Source organism: Bufo bufo, chromosome 2 (assembly GCF_905171765.1).
Source record: "Bufo bufo chromosome 2, aBufBuf1.1, whole genome shotgun sequence".
Classification (NCBI taxonomy): Eukaryota; Metazoa; Chordata; class Amphibia; order Anura; family Bufonidae; genus Bufo; species Bufo bufo.
In genome coordinates this window covers 259,330,609-259,353,495 of record NC_053390.1, presented here as the reverse complement: position 1 = coordinate 259,353,495, position 22,887 = coordinate 259,330,609, and the positions used below count along the sequence as shown (strand labels likewise).

The 22,887-nt window shown below is 44.2% G+C and overlaps 1 protein-coding gene across 3 annotated transcripts in view; it reads left to right on the top strand.

Moving 5' to 3' along the window:
- BICDL1 (BICD family like cargo adaptor 1) overlaps positions 1–22,887 on the top strand; it is a 122,090-nt gene that overhangs the window by 15,090 nt on the left and 84,113 nt on the right. For all 3 annotated transcript variants that reach the window (XR_005776181.1, XM_040416517.1, XM_040416518.1), the window contains exon 2: positions 8,872–9,087. Coding sequence is in view for 2 of the 3 variants with exons in the window: in XM_040416517.1 (XP_040272451.1) it covers positions 8,872–9,087 (216 nt within the window). In the remaining variant the exon portion in view is untranslated. The remainder of the gene's footprint in view (positions 1–8,871; positions 9,088–22,887) is intronic.

Sequence of the window (22,887 nt, the reverse complement as noted above, 5' to 3'; positions counted from 1 at the left end):
ACAGCATTCCAAGAAAAGAACCTCATACCAACTGTGAAGCATGGAGGTGGAAGTGTCATGGTTTGGGGCTGCTTTGCTGCAGCAGGACCTGGTCAGCTCACCATCATAGAATCCACGATGAATTCTACTGTGTATCAGAAGGTGCTTGAAGAACATGTGAGACCATCAGTTAGAAAATTAAAGCTGAAGCGGAACTGGACCATGCAACATGACAATGACCCAAAACATACTAGTAAATCAACCAAAGATTGGCTGAAAAAGAAGAAATGGAGAGTCCTGGAATGGCCAAGTCAAAGTCCAGATTTGAATCCCATTGAGATGCTGTGGGGTGACTTGAAAAGGGCTGTACGTGCAAGAAACCCCTCAAACATCTCACAGCTGAAAAAGTTCTGCATTGAGGAGTGGGGTAAAATTTCCTCAGACCGATGTCGAAGACTGGTAGATGGCTACAAGAACCGTCTCACTGCAGTTATTTCAGCCAAAGGAGGTAACACTCGCTATTAGGGGCAAGGGTGTCCTATCTTTTTCCTCAGTTAGAATAGGCATTTTTGTAGAATGACATTTACAGAAGATCTTGAAAAGACTTTTCTTCAGTTTTCTTTGTTTAGTTGGATTACTTTAATCTCTCTGTATTGTTGAAACGGAGATGAAATAACCATTTATTAAAAATGTTACAAAAAACCACATGCTTTCAAAGGGTGTCCTAATTTTTTCACATGACTGTATGTTTCAAATACCGGTACATGGTTATTTTGAGGCGGTGAAAAATTACTCTTTCTTTTTAGATCTAGCTCATTCAGTGCTAATTCAACCAAATTTTTATTTTTATTAGATATAATAGTTTTGTCACCATCTGTGGAAAAAACCTTTAAATCTCAACCTTCTAAAAAAACGTTGTAAATCAAGTTCCAAATCGAACCAATCCCTCTCAGCTGAAGGGCAAAAGGTCAGTCCACGACCCAATACCCTGACCTGATTAGAGTTTAGTTACTTGGAGGAAATATTCACGACTAGTTAATTTATTTAATCTGATTGCGCCTTCTTGGTCTCCCTTGGGTCTCCTTGCTGTGACCTGGATACATAGGTGGAGGCAGGTTCCTTCTGTGACCTGTGGTGCTTCCTTCTGCCACGTCGACATTTTCTTTCTTTTGTGTGCTTTAATAGTCCTAAAAAAACAGACTTCCCTGATTCATCGGTGGACTCAAAATCGCAGGTGGTGAATCCAAAGTGTCCCTGTTTAAATCTCCTCCCTTTTCTTCTCTTGGGTCTATTCTGCATTTGATGGTTCTGCCAATTGTATACACGTCCCAATTGGTAATCCTCCAAATCTCTATGCCATTTATCACGTTTTGTTCCTTCCACCTCCACTCTGTGGCGTTGTATATGTTGTGTCATCTTTTCTTTATGTGAGGCAAACTCATCTGTACTTATACTTTGTATCTGAGTATCCAAAGTTTTTTTTTTAATCATGTCGACCTCTTTATGTAGATACTCGATATTTAATAACATCAATTCAAATGAGTATTTGTTATTCACCAACTCAGACTTCTTACAGAACTCCTCATTTTTAGGGATGAGATTGGGTTGTAAATGAGAACTCAATCCTCTTGGAATTCTCTGCATTTTGTAGTATTCTCTCAATGTACTGAGGTGTAACTCAATGGTGGTAAGTCTTTTAGACTCCTGTTTAAACTTATGTTTTAACAAATCGATCGATGGTGTACTGAGAAAAGAGACATCACGCTTATCCTCATTAATCAATCTGTGAATGTCCTCTTCAGTATACATGTACACATTCATATTCACAGTCTCTTTGGTCTTACCCGGACCCAGGAGTACCTCCATCCTAGGATTTTGTGTAGTCCCCGATGCACGCTCCTTGGATCAAAGATGTCTGAAGAAATATATTAAAAAGCAGCACACATGGGTCTCCACGACCACTCCGGAATGCACCAGCCACGCCGTGACCGCAGATCCTCAGCAGTCACCAAGACAGTAGAAAATGGAAGGCGACAGCAGTATCTCCGGTATCTTCTTTATTGATGAGACTTCAGTGAACGTGTACACGAAAAAAACGAATGCAACGTTTCGGCTACATAGTAGCATTTATCAAGCATAGGTACAAATATACCATCTCTAATACAGTGCATGAAGCCCCTCCCTCACCTGTAGAATAGCCAATCAGTCAGGCAACACAACACCCACTTATTTAAACTGAACAGTCTAAAGAAGGCCATAATCAAGTACAAATTTCAATATCCTTATGCGTAATTAAAATACATGTGTTACCATGTGGGGGGCGGTATTCACGGCAGCACGTCCATCGATCACCTGGATTCCACAGTCGCGTCTCCCAATTTCAACTGCACATGCCCGCAATATACCCGGTGATTGCCCAGATCCCAAATGACGCGAAGTATCGCGTCATCAGCCAAGACCACATGATGGTCACATGATACCCTAACTCCTCCTCATTATGCCGATACGTACAAATAAGAAGCATCCTCATTGTCATAGCTACCGGTGCTCTCCCAAAAATAAATGATACCAATGTCTTATATCGCATGTGCACTTTTATCAAACCATGTGTAGCGTGCTGGGAACTTCCCCAAAAAATAGGATATATCCCGCACCGCATCATGTTACCTCACCATATGCAATATATAGTCACATTATTAGGGAGTATTGCACTGGCATATTCATAAGTTAAAATGGACTACCCCCATAATAGGGGGTCCAATGTTTATATAAACAAGATCTCCGTGGTCAATAAATACTGGAATCCAGGTGCCTCGATCACTCCACCATGTTCCGCCCGCAATCTATATAAAAAAGAGAAAGAAAAAAAAGGGGTGATATATTAAAATCATGTATAAAATTTAAAAAGGTACATACTCTAACTGAATCGGACCTAAATATATATATCTACAACCACCAGCTTACCTCCATTAATCTATGTCACTCACATTGAACTCAGTATTAAGTCCATGAGGCTGCAGTGATTTCAAGGTAAAGATCCATTTGAGTTCTTTCTTCCTAAGGATCTGCTCTTTATTCCTACCTCTTCTCAATGTGCCCACCGAATCTATCACTCTGAAACTCAGTTGGTTGATAGAGTGGCCACACTCCACAAAGTGTTTAGCCACCATGGAGTCAACTATTACGGGTCAGAAGAGTAGTATCGGATGATGAGAACATATTCATGATAGGGTGGAAGAGATGTGCAATACATTTTCTGGTAGGGGATATCCACGCAAATTGTTACGAGAGACCAGTAAAAGAATCATGACGGTTGATAGGGAAACCACACTTCACAATTCTACAGTGGATAAAGGTATTCAGAGAATCCCTTTTGTGTCTACGTTTGGCAGTCACAGTGGGGACATTGCCGACATTTTGACGAAGGAATGGCACATTCTACATAAGGGTTTACCAACTGTTTGCGAATTTAGCAATCCACCACTGATGGCATACAAGAAGAATGCCAGTCTATGTGATAGACTGGTTAAATCGCATATAGGAGGTGCGTGTGAAGACAGACAGAGATACTTGGCACCGAGAAAGATGGGCAATTTCCCCTGTTTAGGATGCTGCAATTATGGCAATATGGTGAAAGGAGATACGTTTGTCCATCCTTACAGTGGTAAAACATATAACATCAAAGGTTTTTATACCTGTAAATCTAGGGATGTGATCTACATGATACAATGCCCTTGTAGCCTGATTTACGTGGGGAAGACCACCATGGAAATTAGAGAAAGAATAAACAAACATAAAAGCACGATTAGGAAAAAGATGCTGGAGAAACCGGTGGCTAAACATTTTGTGGAGTGTGGCCACTCTATCAACCAACTGAGATTCAGAGTGATAGATTCGGTGGGCACATTGAGAAGAGGTGGGAATAAAGAGCAGATCCTTAGGAAGAAAGAACTAAAATGGATCTTTACCTTGAAATCACTGCAGCCTCATGGACTTAATATTGAGTTCAATGTGAGTGGGATACAGTTGCAATAAAAAGTATGTGAACCTTTTGGAATGATATGGATTTCTGCACAAATTGGTCATAAAATGTGATCTGATCTTCATCTAAGTCACAACAATAGACAATCACAGTCTGCTTAAACTAATAACACACAAAGAATTAAATGTTACCATGTTTTTATTGAACACACCATGTAAACATTCACAGTGCAGGTGGAAAAAGTATGTGAACCCCTAGACTAATGACCTCTCCAAGAGCTAATTGGAGTGAGGTGTCAGCCAACTGGAGTCCAATCAATGAGATGAGATTGGAGGTGTTGGTTACAGCTGCCCTGCCCTATAAAAAAATCTACGATACATAAAACACGAATGGATTTCATGGGAGGATACCAGAGAGGAAGCCACTGCTGTCCAAAAAAAACATTGCTGCACGTTTACAGTTTGCACAAGAGCACCCAGATGTTCCACAGCAGTACTGGCAAAATATTCTGTGGACAGATGAAACCAAAGTTGAGTTGTTTGGAAGAAACACACAACACTATGTGTGGAGAAAAAGAGGCACAGCACACCAACATCCAAACCTCATCCCAACTGTGAAGTATGGTGGTGGGGGCATCATGGTTTGGGGCTGCTTTGCTGCGTCAGGGCCTGGACGGATTGCTATCATCGAAGGAAAAATGAATACATTTTGCAGGAGAACTTAAGGCCATCTGAAGATGGGTGTTGCAGCAGGACAACGACCCAAAGCATAGAAGTAAATCAACAATAGAATGGCTTAAACAGAAGAAAATACGCCTTCTGGAGTGGCCCAGTCAGAGACCTGACCTCAACCCGATTGAGATGCTGGGGCATGACCTCAAGAAAGCGATTCACACCAGACATCCCAAGAATATTGCTGAACTGAAACAGTTCTGTAAAGAGGAATGGTCAAGAATTACTCCTGACCGTTGTGCACGTCTGATCTGCAACTACAGGAAACGTTTGGTTGAAGTTATTGCTGCCAAAGGAGGATCAACCAGTTATTAAATCCAAGGGTTCACATACTTTTTCCACCTGCACTGTGAATGTTTACATGGTGTGTTCAATAAAAACATGGTAACATTTAATTCTTTGTGTGTTATTAGTTTAAGCAGACTGTGATTGTCTATTGTTGTGACTTAGATGAAGATCAGATCACATTTTATGACCAATTTGTGCAGAAATCCATATCATTCCAAAGGGTTCACATACTTTTTCTTGCAACTGTAGATTAATGGAGGTAAGTTGATGGTTGTAGATATTATATATATTTAGGTCCGATTTAGTTAGCGTATGTACCTTTTTCATTTTATACATGATTTTAATATATCACCCATTTTTTTTCTTTCTCTTTTTTATATAGATGGCGGGCGGAACATGGTGGAGTGATCGAGGCACCTGGATTCCAGTATTTATTGACCACGGGGTAGGAGATCTTGTTTATATAAACATTGGACTCCCTATTATGGGGGTAGTCCATTTTAACTTATGGATATGCCAGTGCAATACTCCCTAATAATGTGACTATATATTGCATATGGTGAGGTAACATGATGCGGTGCGGGATACATCCTTTTTTGGGGGAAGTTCCCAGCACACTACACATTGTTTGATAAAAGTGCACATGCGATATAAGACATTAGTATTATTTATTTTTAGGAGAGCGCCGTTAGCTATGACAATGAGGACGCTCCTTAGTTGTACGTATCAGCATAATGAGGAGTTAGGGTATCATGTGACCATCCTGTGGTCTTGGCTGATGACGCAATACTTTGCGTCATTTGGCATCTGGGCAATCACCGGGTATATTGCGGGCATGCGCAGTTAAAATAGGGAGACACGACTGTGGAATCCAGGTGATCGATGGACGTGCCGCCGTGAATACCGTCCCCCACATGGTAACACATGTATTTTAGGATATTTAAATTTGTACTTGATTATGGCCTTCTTTAGACTGGTCAGTTTAAATAAGTGGGTGTTGTGTTGCCTGACTGATTGGCTATTCTACAGGTGATGGAGGGGCTTTATGCACTGTATTAGAGATGGTATATTTATTTGTCACTATGCTTGATAAAGGCTACGATGTAACCGAAACGTTGCATTTGTTTTTCTTCGTGTACACGTTCATTGAAGTCTCATTAATAAAGAAGATACCGGAGATACTGCTGTCGCCTTCCATTTTCTACTGTCTTGGTGACTGCTGAGGATCTGCCGTCACGGCGTGGCTGGTGCATTCCGGAGTGGTCGTGGAGACCCATGTGTGCTGCTTTTTTATATATTTCTTCAGATATCTGTGACAAGATGGTCAGTGGTTCACGCGTGAAAATGTCTATGAAGAATTTGTGTTTGGTCCGTGTGTCTGTTCCCCCCCCCCCCCCCTCATGTGTCATCTGTATTCCATAGACTATAATGTGCATGAGAGATCCGTAATTACAGATGAAAATAGTGCATTGGTGGTGTCACCACGGTCCGTAGAAAACCACTGATCTATGAATACACATCAAGTGGGGATATTTTTGAAAACCTGTGCAAGGAAAGACTGGCTTAGTTGCCTGTAGCAACCAATCAGATTGATTCTTTTGTTTTCAAATTTACCAACATTTACGCCTGGAAACAGGCGTAAATGTGAGCGAAAAATTGCTTCAGCCAGGGGCTGGAGTAGTTTTTACGCCAGGTGCACAGACTGCTGTAGATTTGCCTAATTTAAGACGAAGCACAAACCTCATCATAATTTGGCCGAATCTAACAGCAGAGTAGGCGTAAGATTGGCGTAAAAAGCCGGTCTAAGGCGTCATGCACACGGCCATTGCCTTGAATCGGTCCACAATCCGGATGGTCCAGTGCGGAACAGAGGCACGGAACCCCACGGAAGCACCACAGGCTGCACTACTTTTTTGCGGTGCGGACGGACTGCGGACCCATTCAAGTTGAATAGTTCTGGATCTGTCTGTGGAATCCACAAGTATGTTGCCCGTGGATTGGGGACCGCAAATTGCAGCCCCCAAAGCACGGAACAGCCGTGTGCATGAGGCCTTAGTAAATGACACCCATTGACATAAAAAAACTAATCTCAAGAGAGGGAAAAAAAGACAAAGGACATTTATCAAAACTGGTAGCAACCAATCAGATTCAACCTTTTATTTTACAGAGCTGCTTTGGAAAATGAGAAGTGGAATCTGATTTGCTGTTATGGGCAACCCAGTTCTACTTTTCACCAGTTTTGATAAATCTGCCCCTACAGGTTTCGAAAATGGCAGAAAATAATCCATGTGTGCCACCAGCCTATATGAAGCAGTTCAACTAGAAGTAGAAAATTGCTGTTCAGGGTTTATTTCCCTTCCCCCACTCACTGGAGCAGAGCTTTTCATTTCTAATGAGCGTAAGTGATTAATAGAAGAGAAAATGGAGTGATTTCACATTGCAGACTGAAGTGAGGCCCACCTCCGTGCGGCCTTTTACACATGTGAGAATACTTGTGAACCATATAGATTTTGTATGCCCTCCCTAAGTCCGTCTTAGGTTTGCCAGTCATGCCAGGTAGGTTGGTGGTCGTCAGTTTGAAATGCTAAACATTAAATCGGTCGCCTTTGTAGATTCAGTCAAGTTCAGAGCTACAGTAGTTAACACATTTGTACTCCATCCAGAACCAACTGGTGTGGAAATAATCGGCTGAAGGAATGTGCCTGAGCCTTCCGCTACTATTTCTCTTCCTAGATTTAGTAGCTGCACAATCCGTGAAAAAACTGAACTGAAATCACTAAACGTGGATACAAAATCTAGTATGAATTATCACACTACGTATGGTTAATACAAGAGCAGCCATGACAATCAGTTGACAAGAGCCGCCATTTGTCAGAGGACTGTGCACATTTTCACTGCAGTGGACACTACAGCTTAAAGGGGTTTTCCGAGACTTAAATACTGATGACCTGTCCTCTGGATAGGTCATCAGTACCTGATCGGTGGGGGTCCCAGGCACCATCTCTCGCAGTAGCACCACAGCCTTCCCTAGGCTGAGTGACATCACGTTCATCGTCACACTGCCTAAGCGTAGATCAACCCCAATAGAAATGAATCGGGCTGAGCGCGATGCCAAGTGCTATGCTTGTCCCATGTTTACATGTAGCCACATTGCTAAGAAAAAGAAAGTTTTAATATTTGCAAATGAGCAACAGGGGCGTTGCCATTACTCCTAGAGGCTCTGTTTTCTCTGCAAATGCCACGCTGTCTCCATTTTGATTGACAGGGTTGGGCAGTGTAAACATGCAATAAAGTTGTATGAAGAGCTGTCATTCAATAGTTAAAATCAACGAGTAGAGTTAAAAAATATTGCAGTGTAGCCCAGGCTTAATACATGGATGAAACAAGCCTGCCAAGGTGAGAACTTCAGACCTCCAGTCTGGCTAACACCCCCCCATGGAAAAAGGGTATTCCAGTGTGATAATTATAAACAAAAATGGGGTCGGAGAGGGCAAAAATAACAGGAAAGTGGTCACCTTACCAGTCCCCCGCCACTGCTGTTTGGTCTTTCCTCCGGTCCCTGCTCCTCTCCATTTACTCATCTCTGGCTCCACACCTGCAACGGCATGGCCTGTTCTCCCAATCAATCACTGCCCAGATTGGCTGCCATTTCCAGTGTGTCCAGCTGGAGAAGAGGAAGGATAGGAGAAGGGATGGGAGCAGTGGCCAAACAGCAGCAGCTGGGGATTGGTAAGGTGACTACTCGCTATTGGTTATTTTTGCTCTCTCCATCCCCATTTTAATTGAAAATGATTGCACCAGAATATCTTTTTTTAATGTTGATAAAGCCCTTTAAAATGTTGCAGATGACTAAATGATGGGAAGTTGACGGTAATGCATTTCTATCCGCAGCATCTGGAGCAGGAAAAGCATGAATTGAAAAGAAGGTTTGAGAATCGTGAAGGAGAATGGGAAGGTCGAGTGTCTGAGCTGGAGAGTGATGTGAAGCAACTTCAGGAAGAGCTGGAGAAGCAGCAGGTTCACCTGAGAGAGGCCGATCGTGCAAAATCCTCAGCTGTCCAAGAACTGTCAGAACAGAACCAAAGACTTTTAGAGCAACTTAATAGGGTAAGTGTCACCTTCATTCCTATGACTCCTGGCAGGAGTTGTTATTGTAAATGTAAAGCGGACCCATCGGAAGGTTCCCTCTTTCCCAGGTGCTGACTGGCTGAAAGGGATCACATGAGATACCATGGGACTCCACTGTTCCATTTTTGGTGCATGTTTAGTGTACATAATGGTCTGTTCACATTGGCATCATGTTTTAGATTTTTACAGGAGATGACATTGCCATTAGGATCAGTTTGATTAATCTTTATCTTTTTTAAGAGTTTATCAGTTTTCCATCAGTTTTCGATCTTTTAATTGGACAAAATATTGCAACATACTACACTATTTTTCCTGTTAAGCCTGAGATTGTGTTTTCTATCACCCACGTGGTCCATTACAAGCCCTCTCCAAAATGATAAGGGTCCTTGCAAAACTTTTACCCAATCCTCAGAAACCAAAGGCCCTGCAAAATTCAGGGTTTGATAGCCTCCCTTCCTGAAGCTTAGGAGGAACTGGTCTTGCTCTTGGCTTCTGCCTGGCTGCCACCCCAGCATCCACCAGGAGCTCCATATTGAAAGGTTTGACTCCACCAGGACAAAGGAGCCAGGGTTGTAGGGGATGAGGAACCTGATGTTTCCCCATACCTCTAGGAGAGACACCCATTAGGTTACCGCACCTGAAAAGTCATGTGGATGAGTGGCTTGTCGTAATAGATATCAGACCAAAATTGTAAAATCTCCAAAAGGCTGGGCAAGTAGAGTTGTATGCTCAATAGAGACTGAATTACATGCAAATGTGCCTTTAGTTAGTGGGATCCCATCCTCAGTGATTTTCGGTTTGGCTTCTAGCTTTGATCCAGTGACCACCTGTATGCTTTTTGTGTATACCATGCACTTACGACCTACCACCACGTGCAGATCCATCTCACACAATGGCAAGCCATTGATAGGAACAGATACTACACGTGATATTAGCCGTAATTCAGTTAAGCTACAGTCTAATATGTATAATGTACACTATTCTCATCTTTAAAAAACAAGGGAAATCTGATGGAAAAGTACTAAGACAAGTGAGAACACCCCCTTACACTCACTAATAAAGAGCCATAAGGGCATCATACTGATACTTTAAATGAAAAAGGTTTGTGTTAGTGAGAAGTAGATATGAGCGAATCAATTTGTACGAATCAAATTGTTCATCAGAAAAATCTGATAGAGTTCTTGAGCAGCAAGGGACTATCCCTGTCAATCAAACCACAGGGAGAGAGCCTCTTAAAGAGGACCTGTCACCACAAAATGCAATGCAATCTGCAGGCACCATGTTGAGCAGGATGAGCTGAGCAGATTGATATATAGTTTAGGGTTGTCACGATACCGAAATTTTGATTCAATTTCCCTACCATAAAACGTATTGCGATACTATACTATTACCATTCGATACTATGCGAAAAAAATAAAACACCAAAGAAGGCGCGTGCATTCTGCATTTTATGGAACGTCCGGCCCATAATAGAACAGTCCTATCCTATTTTTGAGGGGACAAGGTAACTAAAAATAGCGAATCGCACGTTTTTTAAATTTTTTTCTGTTACCGCGTTCACCGCAGAGGAAATATTTTTTTATATTTTAATAGTTCGAACTTTTTCGGGCATGGTGATATACAATATATTTTAGTATTGTTATATATTATTATATTGGTATTTTTTTATTGTTAGTAAATTTTATATGTAAAATTGGGAAAGGGGGCGATTTAAACTTTTAGTATATTTTTTTTTACTTTTTATTTACTAACTATTAGCCCCCTTAGGGGCTAGAACCCCTGTCCTGTTCACCCTAATAGAGATCTATATGAGCTTACCATGGCAGCCAAGGCTACAGTAGCGCCCTGGCTGCTATGGTAACCAATCAGAACCCCGCGATTTCACTGCTGGGGCTCCGATCAGAAGCTACCACTGCACCACTAATAAAGAGGAGGGGACCCTGTGGCCACTGCCACCAATGACTATAACAATGGAGGGGGCGTGCACTGCGCCACCAATGAATGTAATTAACACATTAATTCAAGTGTAGGCAGCGGGTGCCTGTGACGATATCACAAACCCAGCAACCGACCTCAATAACAGGCATGCAATCCGCCGAACCGCGGCAATTTAACCCCTCAGGTGCGGCACCTGAGGGGTTAAGTGCCGCGGTTCGGTGGATCGCATGCCTGTTATTGAGACCGGGTGCCGGGTCTGTGATACCATCACTGGCACCCGCTGCCTACACTTGAATTAATGTGGTAATTACATTAATTTGTGGTGCAGTGGCCACAGTCCCTCCCCTCCTCCGCAGTGCTATCTCCCCATTGGTGGCAGCGGCAGCCGCGTCACTGTGGGGAGGGAGGGAGAGACTCCCTTCTTCTCCACTGCCGCTGAAGAGAACATTGTGCGTGCTGAGAGCGGCGTGTGCCATGTTCTCTAACAGATCGTATCGATCCGTGTCTAAAAGTATAGATTGGGTATCGATACTTCGATACCCGGTGCAACTCTAATATAGTTTTGTGGGAAAAGATTAATTAAAACCTGTAATTTATACATTTATATCTATGCTTTTTCCACTTCCTGTGAACAGTACAGGTGTATATATCTCCCCTAATTAAATCGCATGAAAGGTCCTCTTTAAAGGAGTTGTCTTATCTCCGATAATAAGGGCATATCATTAGGATATGCCCCCATTGTCTGATAGGTGCGGGTCCCACCACTGGAACCCGCACCTATATCGAGAACAGAGCCCCAAAAGTGATGGAGGGCGCATTGTGCTTACTCGGCTATTTCCGTAGGGCCCATAGAAGTGAATTAGAGTGGTGGCCGGTCATCTGCGGTGCGCTCCCATTTGCTTCTATCGGGAGAGCACTTGGTGGTGGCTAGGCTAGAGTCCTTCAGCCACCACTTTGCGGGGCTCCGTTCCCAATATAGGTGTGGGACCCGCACATATACGACAATGGGGGCATATCCTGCCCCCATTGTTTGAGATGAGACAACCACTTTTAGGGGTTAAATTCCTGCTCATTCTAGGCTTTGAAGTCAAGGAGGCGGTTCTATCAGTGACTGACGGCCTTCCCTCTATGACTGTGTATACACAGATAGCTGTCAATCACTGATAGGACCGTCTCCTTGACTTCAAAGCCCAGAAAGAGCAGGAATTTAAATGTAGAAAAACAAGTTATACGGAATCTTTTTCCATTCAACTTTATGTATCAATCTGCTCAGCTCCTCCTGCTCTAGAACATGCTGCCTGCAGCTTATACTGCCTTTTCATGGTGACAGGATAGCCTCTTGATGAACGAATCGACAAGTTCTCTCTCTTCACAGCTCAGACAGAAAAGTACATTCAGGATTCTGTGGAATTCCTGTTACCAGAGAAGAGAGCAGTGCATTGTGGGAGTTCAGCTAGGTTGTCAGGTGACATTTTTTAGCACAATGGAGCTAAACCTCTGTCTGCTCCAGCAACTAGCCGAAGAGTTAACTCCTTCAAAGCAACAGATTATACGGATGAATAAAACTGTATAAACTCATTCAAAATGAATGTAAAAACTGCAACGCTAAATGTTATTTCAATGTAAGCTGCACAATCCGTGTTCTGTATATGCATATATGGGACGTTTTATACAATATGCTACATGTACTTGCTGTCTGTGAAGTCAGCCGCCTGCCCATGGATGAGTCCTAAGTACATTTATGACATTAGCTGCAGGTCACCATTTATTGTAGGAGAGGATTGTTGCTCTGGATTCTGATTGCTACTGCAAATATAGGAAATGAGAGTATGTTTCCGCACACAAGGGTAATAGGCCTCCTTCATTCTCTGTCTGGAGACTGGCTATATATAGATAGAAAGCTCCTAAGGCTGCAGCCTAATAGGATCTTCTGAGCAGGGCACTTTGGTTTTTGGTTATGGATTATAGTCAGAACCCTCAGTCAAGCACGTGGCCATAACCCACGCTGCTATAGTCCGCTTTTCATGTTTTTAGAATAAAAGCAATATAATAAGATATATTCCGTGGTAGAATATACTTGGATTTAAAGGGGTTTGTCATGAGTAAGGGTCACATTTTAAGATCCGAAACGCTCAGACGCTAACGCTGTGTGTCTATTCTTTAAAACGTATTTTATCGCTTTAAAGAATAAAGGCTATCACTTTTTTATGGAAAGTTGGACGTCTCTCCTTGTTTTGGAATATACTTGGATTTAAAGTGGTATTCCCATCTTAGACAATGGGAGCATATCGCTAGGATATGCCCCCATTGTCTGATAGGTGCAGGTCCCAGAGAACAGAGCGGGGAGCGCTGTGGCTGGAGGACCCCAGATTTCCCGGGGTCCGTCCACCACCAATCCCCTGCGCGGCCCATGCTCCCATTCATTTCTATGGGGCAGAAGGCAATAGCCGAGCCAGCGCTCGCCTATTTTCGGCAGCCCCATAGAAATGAACGGAGGGCGGCTGTGCATGCGCAGTGCGCCCTCCTTCACTTTCAGGGCTCCGTTCTCGATATAGGTGCGGGTCACAGCGCTGGGACCCGCACCTATAAGACAATGGGGGCATATCCTAGCTATATGCCCCCCATTGTCTGAGATGAGAAAACCCTTTAAAGGGGTTGTCTAATCTGGGACATTGGTGGCAGATCACTAAGATATGCCACCAGTGGTCATACAGGTGCGGGTCCCAGAAGCGGCATCTATCTCTAGAACTCAAGCTCAGCCAACTTCCATTCACTTCTATGGGAGTTCTGATAATTCCAGCAGTCCCATAGAAGTGAATGGAGAGATGGCTGTGATCCCATGAATGGGCGCCCCCGTTTCTATCCCTGCTAAACAAGTGACAATGCATGAGTAGATAATCCTCATTAAGAGATGCTGACGCTGCCACTTCTCTGCCAGGGAGCTCTCAGTTCTCACTATTGACCCCAAACTTAGTATACTGTTTAACTGACATGCCATAGATGTGTATGTATGTGTGCATTTTGTCAGCAGCATATTTAATATAGTAGTGAATTTAGCCAATAAGCTAGTCAGACTTTTTCCTCCTCTGTTTTGAAGGTAACAAAGTATCTTGATTATCCTTTTCTTCTTTAATCCTACATGCTGATTAGATGACTATGTTATGAACAGAACTGCTTCACTGCGTATCTGAAGTATCCAATGTCTAAACTATGCATTTGTAACACTTTAGGTAAAGTAGGTATGATGGTAAATACTAGCTCTTATATACAAAACTATTAGATCTGTGTGGGGTCCAACCCCTGGGACCCCCACTGATCGTGAGAATCTGGGCCCCATACCCCACGGCCCCCCTGAAATGTAAGGAGCGGCAGGTGAAGCATACGCCGTGCTGCTCCATTCATTCTCAACGGGTCTATCAGAAATAGCCAAGTACAGTGTAACGTTACATATACTATAGTTAAGTTACACAATGCTAAACTCCTGTTCAGGGAGGTTCTGCTATATTAGTGTAAGGGGCTAATGCACACAAATGTTGTCGGCCGGTGCAACCAGCGGGTCCGCAGTAGACAGGCACTAGCCGTACATGCGGAGCGGAGGCACGGAACTCCACGGAGGCACTACGGAGTTCTTCCGTGGTTTTTTTGTCCATGCCTCGGCACCGCAAAAAAGTAGTGCATGCACTACTTTTTTGCAGTGCAGACAGTCGGATGCAGATCATGGATCCTATTTAAGTGAATGGGTCCTGCGTCCACATACGGTGGTTCTACGGTTGGTGCCTGTGCATTGCGGAACGCAATTTGGCCCGGCCGACACACAATCATGTGTATGAGCCCTAAAGGGATATTATAGCTTTTGTGATTTAACCTGTTTATACATTTTGTAAGCCTAGGTTCACATCCCTAATGTGTACTCCATACAATGTATCCGGCATAGCTGGACACCGCCGGCATCGCAGGATTCCCATTAACTATAATGAGATCCAATGGGAATCTGGCAGGTTTCCAGCATAAATGCTGTCTTTTTGTCAGACAAATACCACTGGATGCAGCAGTATTTGTCCTGCAGAAAGACGGCATTTATACTGGAGACCCGCTGGACCCCATTGTAGTGAATGGGGACCCAGCGGTGCCTGGCGATGTCTGGCTTTGCCAGATACGGTATGCACTGGTCATATCAGAGATGTTAACGTAGACTAAGCTATATTACTCTGTGAGTGGATCCCACAAACTATTTTAAAGAACCTCTGACAGGGAGACATTGCGTCTTCTGCTGGCTCCCCCGCCTGCTCAGAGTTTAGCGAAGCCTGGGGCGAATTGGACATAGACCTTACAGGGGAATTTCCCAGTGGGCAGATGCCTAGGGGGCCGCCTGAGTCCTCCTCACGTCCGGCCAGTGGAAGTTTTAGGGGATGTATCTTGTGCTGCTGGCAGTATTTTGTGAAGGACTGTGGTATTTGGCTCTGTTGGGGTGGTATAATGCGCCACAATATGGTATTGCTGGCCCTGCCTTCCATCAATTTGGACCCAACTACAAAACAGAGCCACTTTTAGTATTTTTTCCAGGGCCACTTTAAGTTCACAGTCCACCCCTGAGCGTACCTGCAACCAAAAGTCTAATAAGTTGTAATGAAGTAATTTTCTCCACAGTTCAATAGTTTTACTGCAGACCTCTCTGCATGTCAGTATCTATTCATTTATGACCGGGAAAGATGTCACTTGTTATCTAATCAGGTTGTGGTCATAGTCTCCTTCTCAGCATACAAGCTTGATTACGTCAGCATGTTGTTCCCTTGCCTCCCGTTCTTCCCCCCATCTCTTTTCATGTTCTTGGCATCCAGTGAAAGAATGCTCCCATTGTCATACATCTTTTATTTTCTAATAAGTGGAGCAAGACATGTATAGCCTGTTCATGTTCTGCGATAAGCAGGGCGTACAATGTGCAGGATTGGTTTCGCTTACACGCCAGGCGGTGCGGGGAACTATAGTTTAGTGGTGATTTTATCTGCTTTGGACAATCACTCTTTGTTAGAAGAACCCACAACAATAAGCTAATGATATGGTATTCTGCTGCTCTAACCCCCAGTGATCTCCTGTAATCTGTTTTGTTGCCATGCGGTGCCACCACAGGGGAATTAAGCTTTCCGCTGAAGTCAACAGGCTGTGCATGTATGTCATAGATGTGCCAGATCCAGCAGAAATGGGCCCCATGCTGTAGGCAGGTCCAAACTGATAGAAGGCAGGGTAACACAAGTTACAACAGTACAAGCTATAAGCAAAGTGCAACCAGCGATGGACAGAAGCTTTCATATCACATAGCTGCTCTGCCTGCGCCCGCTCTGCCAAAGCCTCAAATGCCATGGCTTTTACAAGGGAGCCGGCGGAGGTGATGGCTCAAACATTTCCAGAGGTTCTGGTCACAGACTAAAATATATGTTAGTTGTTTGGGCTGAAAAAACTTCCAGATCCAGTTATGCTAGCCAGGCTTTAGTAGAGCAGCATTGGTACAGGCAGGAGCACAGTGCTCAGTACAGCCAAAGAGTAAACCATACTCACATACTCAGTGTATGAGAGTATGGTTTCTAAAAGGCAAAAGACACCTGAACATTTGACGCCTATTTCGTGGATGAAGGTTTAGGCACACTGTTTATCTAATACTCCACTGAGGTCTGGTGGCCAACTTTAGATACGCACTTCCGCAACATCGAAGATGGTATCCCGGGCTATGGACCAAAATCAGAATCTCTTCAGTAAGGGTGAGAGGACTATCTGAAGACGGCTGTTTCTGGGTTTTTGCTCCTCGTCAGAGCAGGGTGCTTGTATGGCTGGGTGAGAGGTCAGGGTGACAAATTTATGAAAAGGTATGCCAGAAAATTGGTGTGATTTATATCTGAGATCTACATCAGCCCACAGCTAGTGTAGATTTCAGTTTGCAGCTCATGATGCCCAAGATGCAACAAATTTATTAAGAAGCCAGGGCCGTTTTATAAATTTGCCATATTTTAGCAATTGACTATTCATATAAAACACCAGTCATAGTTAATCTGCCCCTAGGTGTCAGAGTGTCTTAGGCTACTTTCACACTAGCGTTCGGGTGTCCGCTCGTGAGCTCCGTTTGAAGGGGCTCACGAGCGGCCCTGAACGCATCCGTCTGGCCCTAATGCATTCTCAGTGGAGGCGGATCCGCTGAGAATGCATCCGCCTGCCAGCGCTCAGCCTCCGCTCCGCTCAGTGAGCGAACACCTGAACGCTGCTTGCAGCGTTCGGGTGTCCGCCTGGCCGTGCGGAGGCGAGCGGATCCGTCCAGACTTATAATGGAAGTCAATGGGGACGGATCCGCTTGAAGATGACACCATATGGCTCAATCTTCAAGCGGATCCGTTCCCTATTGACTTTCAATGTAAAGTCTGGACGGATCCGCTCAGGCTACTTTCTGACTTAGAAAATTTTCTAAGTAATAATGCAGACGGATCCGTTCTGAACGGATGCAAACGTCTGCATTATCGGAGCGGATCCGTCTGATGAAACATCAGACGGATCCGCTCCGAACGCTCGTGTGAAAGTAGCCTTACTCTTACCTAAAAAAAAAATAGTTGTTCAATTAAAATTCCAGTGGTAGCGGAATTGTTGAAGCCGCAAGGTATGGCCTAAAAAGAAAAGCATACTCACTGTACCTTGTGGATTCAGCATGATTGTACCATATGCTAACATTTTATTTGTAAAATAGGTCATTTACTTTATGTTAGATGACTACACCGACATATATATCAAAATCAACCAATAATCTAGCTCACTGATCAGCAGTAAGGCTCTTATACACTGATAGATTTTCAATAAAAGTTGCATGATTCCCACGACAGTAAGGGAAAAGGACTTTATTATTCCCTCTAAAGGACAGATACAAAGTCCAGATAAATCAGGGCAGCCACAGAATGTCTGGGTTCCCTGAGAAGATAATATTGTTCCTACCTGATGGTCTTTGGGGTTTAAGTTGTAATGATAAAATTATTGGTGGTGGGTTTCTGTCACCTGAAAAATGGGTATTAGGCTGGCTGACATTAGCGATGTCGCATGAGTGGAAGAAGGTGGCATGCTCCCCAAAAGTTGCATGGTGGATCCAGCAGGCAGAATTCTTATGTACAAACGAACTGGACTGATTATTTGAAATAAAGGCCTGCCATAGAGAAGCCAGGTACAGCTGCTATCTCTGGCACCTCCTATGGTATATTTTTATGGTGAAACAACTACTTTAAAGGGATTCTGTCACCAGGTTTGACCCCTGTCAGCTAAACATATGCTGATGTTCAGTTCGTCTTCACGATTCCTAATGTGGGCTTATAAATGTCATCTGTGGGCTTATTTAGCTAAAAAACTGCTTTTACTAACCTGTCAGTCAAACAAATAAGGTGCCCAAGGGGATGTTAATGGGTGCAAGATGCCCGCCGCACCCACCGCCGTTCGTGCCCAGCGCCGCCTTTCCGGACTTCTGCGCCGCCTCCTAATCCTCTGTGCCGCCTCTCGCTCTCCCTCCCTCCCCCCTCCTTCTGCTGTAAGATCTCGCGCATACAGGGGTTGAGCGAAGTGCCGGCGCATGCGCACTTCGCTGTAAGAAGCCAAATGGAGAAGTCCGCACGGGCGCATCAGGCAGAGCCCTGTGCGCAAGCACGAGATCTTACAGCAGTAGGAGGGGGGAGGGAGGGAGAGCCCCGCAAAAAAAATATAACATGTCCTATTCTTGTCTGTTTTGCAGACAAGAATAGGCATTTCTACAATGGGCTGCCCGTTCCGCAAATTGCGGAAGGCACACGAGCGGCTTCTGTTTTTTGCGAATCCGCGGATTGCGGACCGCAAAAAACGGAACGGTCGTGTGCATATAGCCTAAGGGTGTTATTCTGGCATTTCCCCGATATTCACCCTTTAACTGCTATACAGGGATCTGGACTTCGCTGCAGGTTAGCATCCAGATCACCACCTCCTGAGATAGTCCTGGTGTAATAGGCAGCTGACCCACTGGGGTCAGGGACTCCCTGTGCAAGCTGCAGGAACTCTGGATATAGAAAACGCACCAGAAACGCAGGAAAACCAGAGGTACAGTCTAAACAGTCACTAAGGCTTGAAAGCTGTTTTTTGAGATCTAGACAGTGCACAGTTACTGTAGATGAGGTTACAGGGAGGGGTAGTGGTGAAGCATACACAAGACAGGCAGGCTGGAAACTAGACTGGAGCACTGAATGGTTAGGCAGACTGGTTATAGAACTGAAACATGAACAGAACTGAACTAGATGTGCAGGAGCACACAGGTAGGATGGGTACCAGACTGGAACACGTCAGGAACACAGGCAGGAAATAACACAGGACAAACTCAGGTTTTCAAACACCTTTGCTGGTCATCAGGGAACCTAAAGCTCAGGCACCCTCTGTCTGGAGAAAGTGCCTTAAATATCCAGGGACTCTCAGCCTTTGGGTGGGGAAGGATTTGGTAGCGTGCACGCTGGCCCTTTTATAGACTTGAGGTGAGCATGTGCGCCCTAAGTACGCATCAGGTGGAACATGGAGGCAGCAACATGGAGGGGATGATGGCAACCAGGACGCCAGATGGCATGGTGATTGGTGTGACGTTCACAGAAGACAACAGGAGGGCGGTAGGCACGGACTGCAGACCTAACAGTTGATTAAATGAATGAGCAAGTTAATGTTAGCTTTCTTGGTGGTTTAGGGTAGTAAAGTGATTAATGCCAGTTACTTTTTGTCTAGGGTAGGAGAGGTTAATGCTGACTTCCTGGGTAGTGAAGTGCTTTATACCTGGTGCCCAGTAGCTTACGTACCCCCTTAGACTCCAGTAGTGTCTCTTGTCTCTGAATGTAATGCTCTGATTGTGCTACCTCCATGCATAATGATCATATCAGGGAAGTCATACCGTTCAGTTCTTGGGTACTGTAGCTCAGGGAGAGAGTTATGAAGCTGCTTAAATGGGCTCTTAGGGATTTAGTAAAATAATTTTACTGAAAATACTGAAATATTACTTCACTATAAATACATTCCCAAATACTTTTTATTATTTATAATGGCTCATATTGTCTAGGGTTCAATCATTAGGGGAAATAAAATGGCTGCTGTCATATTACTGCACACAGAACTCACCCTAAACACACATGAGGATGTTTCTTCAGTACACAGAGCATCAGCCTTTTCTCTGCTCTACTTGTCAGTAATTATGGTAAATATGAATATAACTGATAAGATCCTCAGCTGTCTGTCTGTAGCAGGGACAGACTGGCCATAGACCCTACAGGGAAACTTCTTGGTGGGCGGATGCTGCCTGAGCCCTCCTCACAGCTGAATAATGATCTAATGCTCCCCTTCTGACTCCTGAATTCAACTGTATTGCCATCCTGAGGCAACTGGAGTCAGAGGACAGAATGTGGCAACATGCGTTGGCCACCACACTTGAAAGCTTTTCTGGAGGTATTTTGCACTGCTGGGGCAGTATTTTGTGAATCACTGTGGTATTTGGCTCTGCTGGGGTGGTATATAGTGAATCACTGTGGTATTTGGCTCTGCTGGGGTGGTATATTGCGCTGCAATATGGTATTGCTGGCCCCGCCTACTTGTGTTGGCCCTGTCTTTGTCAATTTGGACCAGACTACAAAATGGGTCTACTTTTAGCTTTTTCCAGGGCCACTAAGTTTCAGTCCACCCCAGGTCTGTAGGATCTCAACTCATGAAGAGAAAGATTAATATTTGGTCCTATATTGCACCTGTGGTTGGCGCAGTCGTAGGCATTTTTTGGGGCATGCTTTGGACAAAAGCCTCTAAGGTGATATAAAAACCAGTGTAACATACTGATAGTATAAAGCCTTAAGGTCCATTGTGTTGTAAAAAGAGATTTTTGTGGCGCAGTAACATCATAGATTTAGATACATTTAACAACCGAAATCATGAATTTGGGGCTAACTTATAATGGCACAGGCCCGATATTCTGTGCAAAATAATAATATATATCTGCCTCACTGCTGTGGGAATGTGACTAATGGTGGCAGCCTGTGTCTTTTCCTGTGTGGACAGGTTTTATATGTACTAATATGGAGTCAAGTTGCGACACACAACATACCGAGACATACCATGACTGCATTGCAACAGTTACAAGAAATCAAACACACGACTTTGCTATCATAGACTACAGTGCAGGTTGCATGCGACTGTGGTCTTACAGCCAAATGACAGATTTAAGATAGTCAACACAACTTTTCAAAAACTTGCTGTCGCCACCCACCAGGCTTAAAGGGAGTGGCATATTTCTGTTTTAATGTCCTTACATGACATTAAATGTTGAGGATCAACGTCTTCCTATGAGATCCATTGTTCCCCATTTAGAACAGTTTTTGCATGGCACTCTGGTCCTATACATGGCCACTGATGGAGCGACAAGTCATCCGATGCGTCAGTCAGTAACCCTTTTTGAAATCCACTGCGCATACGCTAGTTTCCCTTGAGCAGTGTTTTTCAATAGGGACTAATGACGGACATATCTGGTCACATGTTCCTCCATCAGCGACCATGTTTAGGACCAGAGCGCTGTACTAACTAGGGGATGCTGCTTCTGAACATGTAATAACTATTAGTGTCACGTAATGGTGTTTCTGGTACATTTGTGAAAATACAGAATAAGGAGTAGCCAACCCCTTTAATATGTAAGCATCATCATATATAAGACAGTGGCAGTTTAGGTTTCTGGTGCATTTTCAGTCCCCCGTCCAGATTTGTGTGTATATCCATAGAAATGTGTGCTATTGGGAATTGTACTCTTGTGCATATGCAGAAATATGGGTGTCATAGGGGCTAGGGATCGACCGATTATCGGTTTTACCGATATTATCGGCCAATATTCAGGATTTTGACAGTTATCGGTATCGGCATCTATTTTGCAGATATTCCGATAGCGTATGGAGAACACAGATCGCGCTGCTCTCAGCGCTCTCTGTGTTCCCGCAGCAGCACAGGGGAGAAGGAAGCAGTGTCTCCCTCCCCCTGTGATGCTGCTGCCGCTGCCCCCAATGAAGAGACAGATGGGAAGAGGAGGGGAGGGGCTGTGGCCGCTGCGCCACCAATGATGTTAACTTATTCATTCAAATTGAACAGGAGGCGGGAGATGGCTGCAGATTCTCATAGCCGGCTCCCGACCTCTATGAGGGGTAGCTGCGATCCGCGGTAGTTAACCCCTCAGGTGCCGCGGATCGCAGCTACCGCTCATAGAGGTCGGGAGCCGGCTATGTGATTCTGCAGCCAGCTCCCGCCTCCTGTATATGAATAAATGAGAGATTTATCTTCATTGGTGGCGCAGTGCGCCCCCCCCAAGCCCCCCAGTATTATTCATTGGTAGCGCAGTGCGCCCCCCCACCCCAGTATTAAAAACACTGGTGGCAGTGGCCACAGGGTCCCCTCTCCCCTCCTCCTCCGATCGGAGCCCCAGCAGTGTAAGCCTGGGGCTTCGATCGGTTACCATGGCAGCCAGGACGCTATTGAAGCTCTGGCTGCCATGATAAGCTCCATGCTGCTGTGTGCACAAAGCACAGAGCAGCAGGGACAGTGTGAGATCCTATTCACCCTGATAGAGCCAGGGTGAATAGGACAAGGGTTCTAGTCCCTAAGGTGGTTAAAAGTTAGTAAAAAAAAAAAAACAACACCAAAATATTAAGTATAAATGAAAAAGAAAGATTTACAATAAAGAAAACTACACATTAACAATAAACATATTCATTTTCAGCAGATTTGTGTAGGATTTTTATTTTTTTTTCAAAAATGAAAATTCACAGAATATCGGTATAAATTATCGGCTATCGGCCT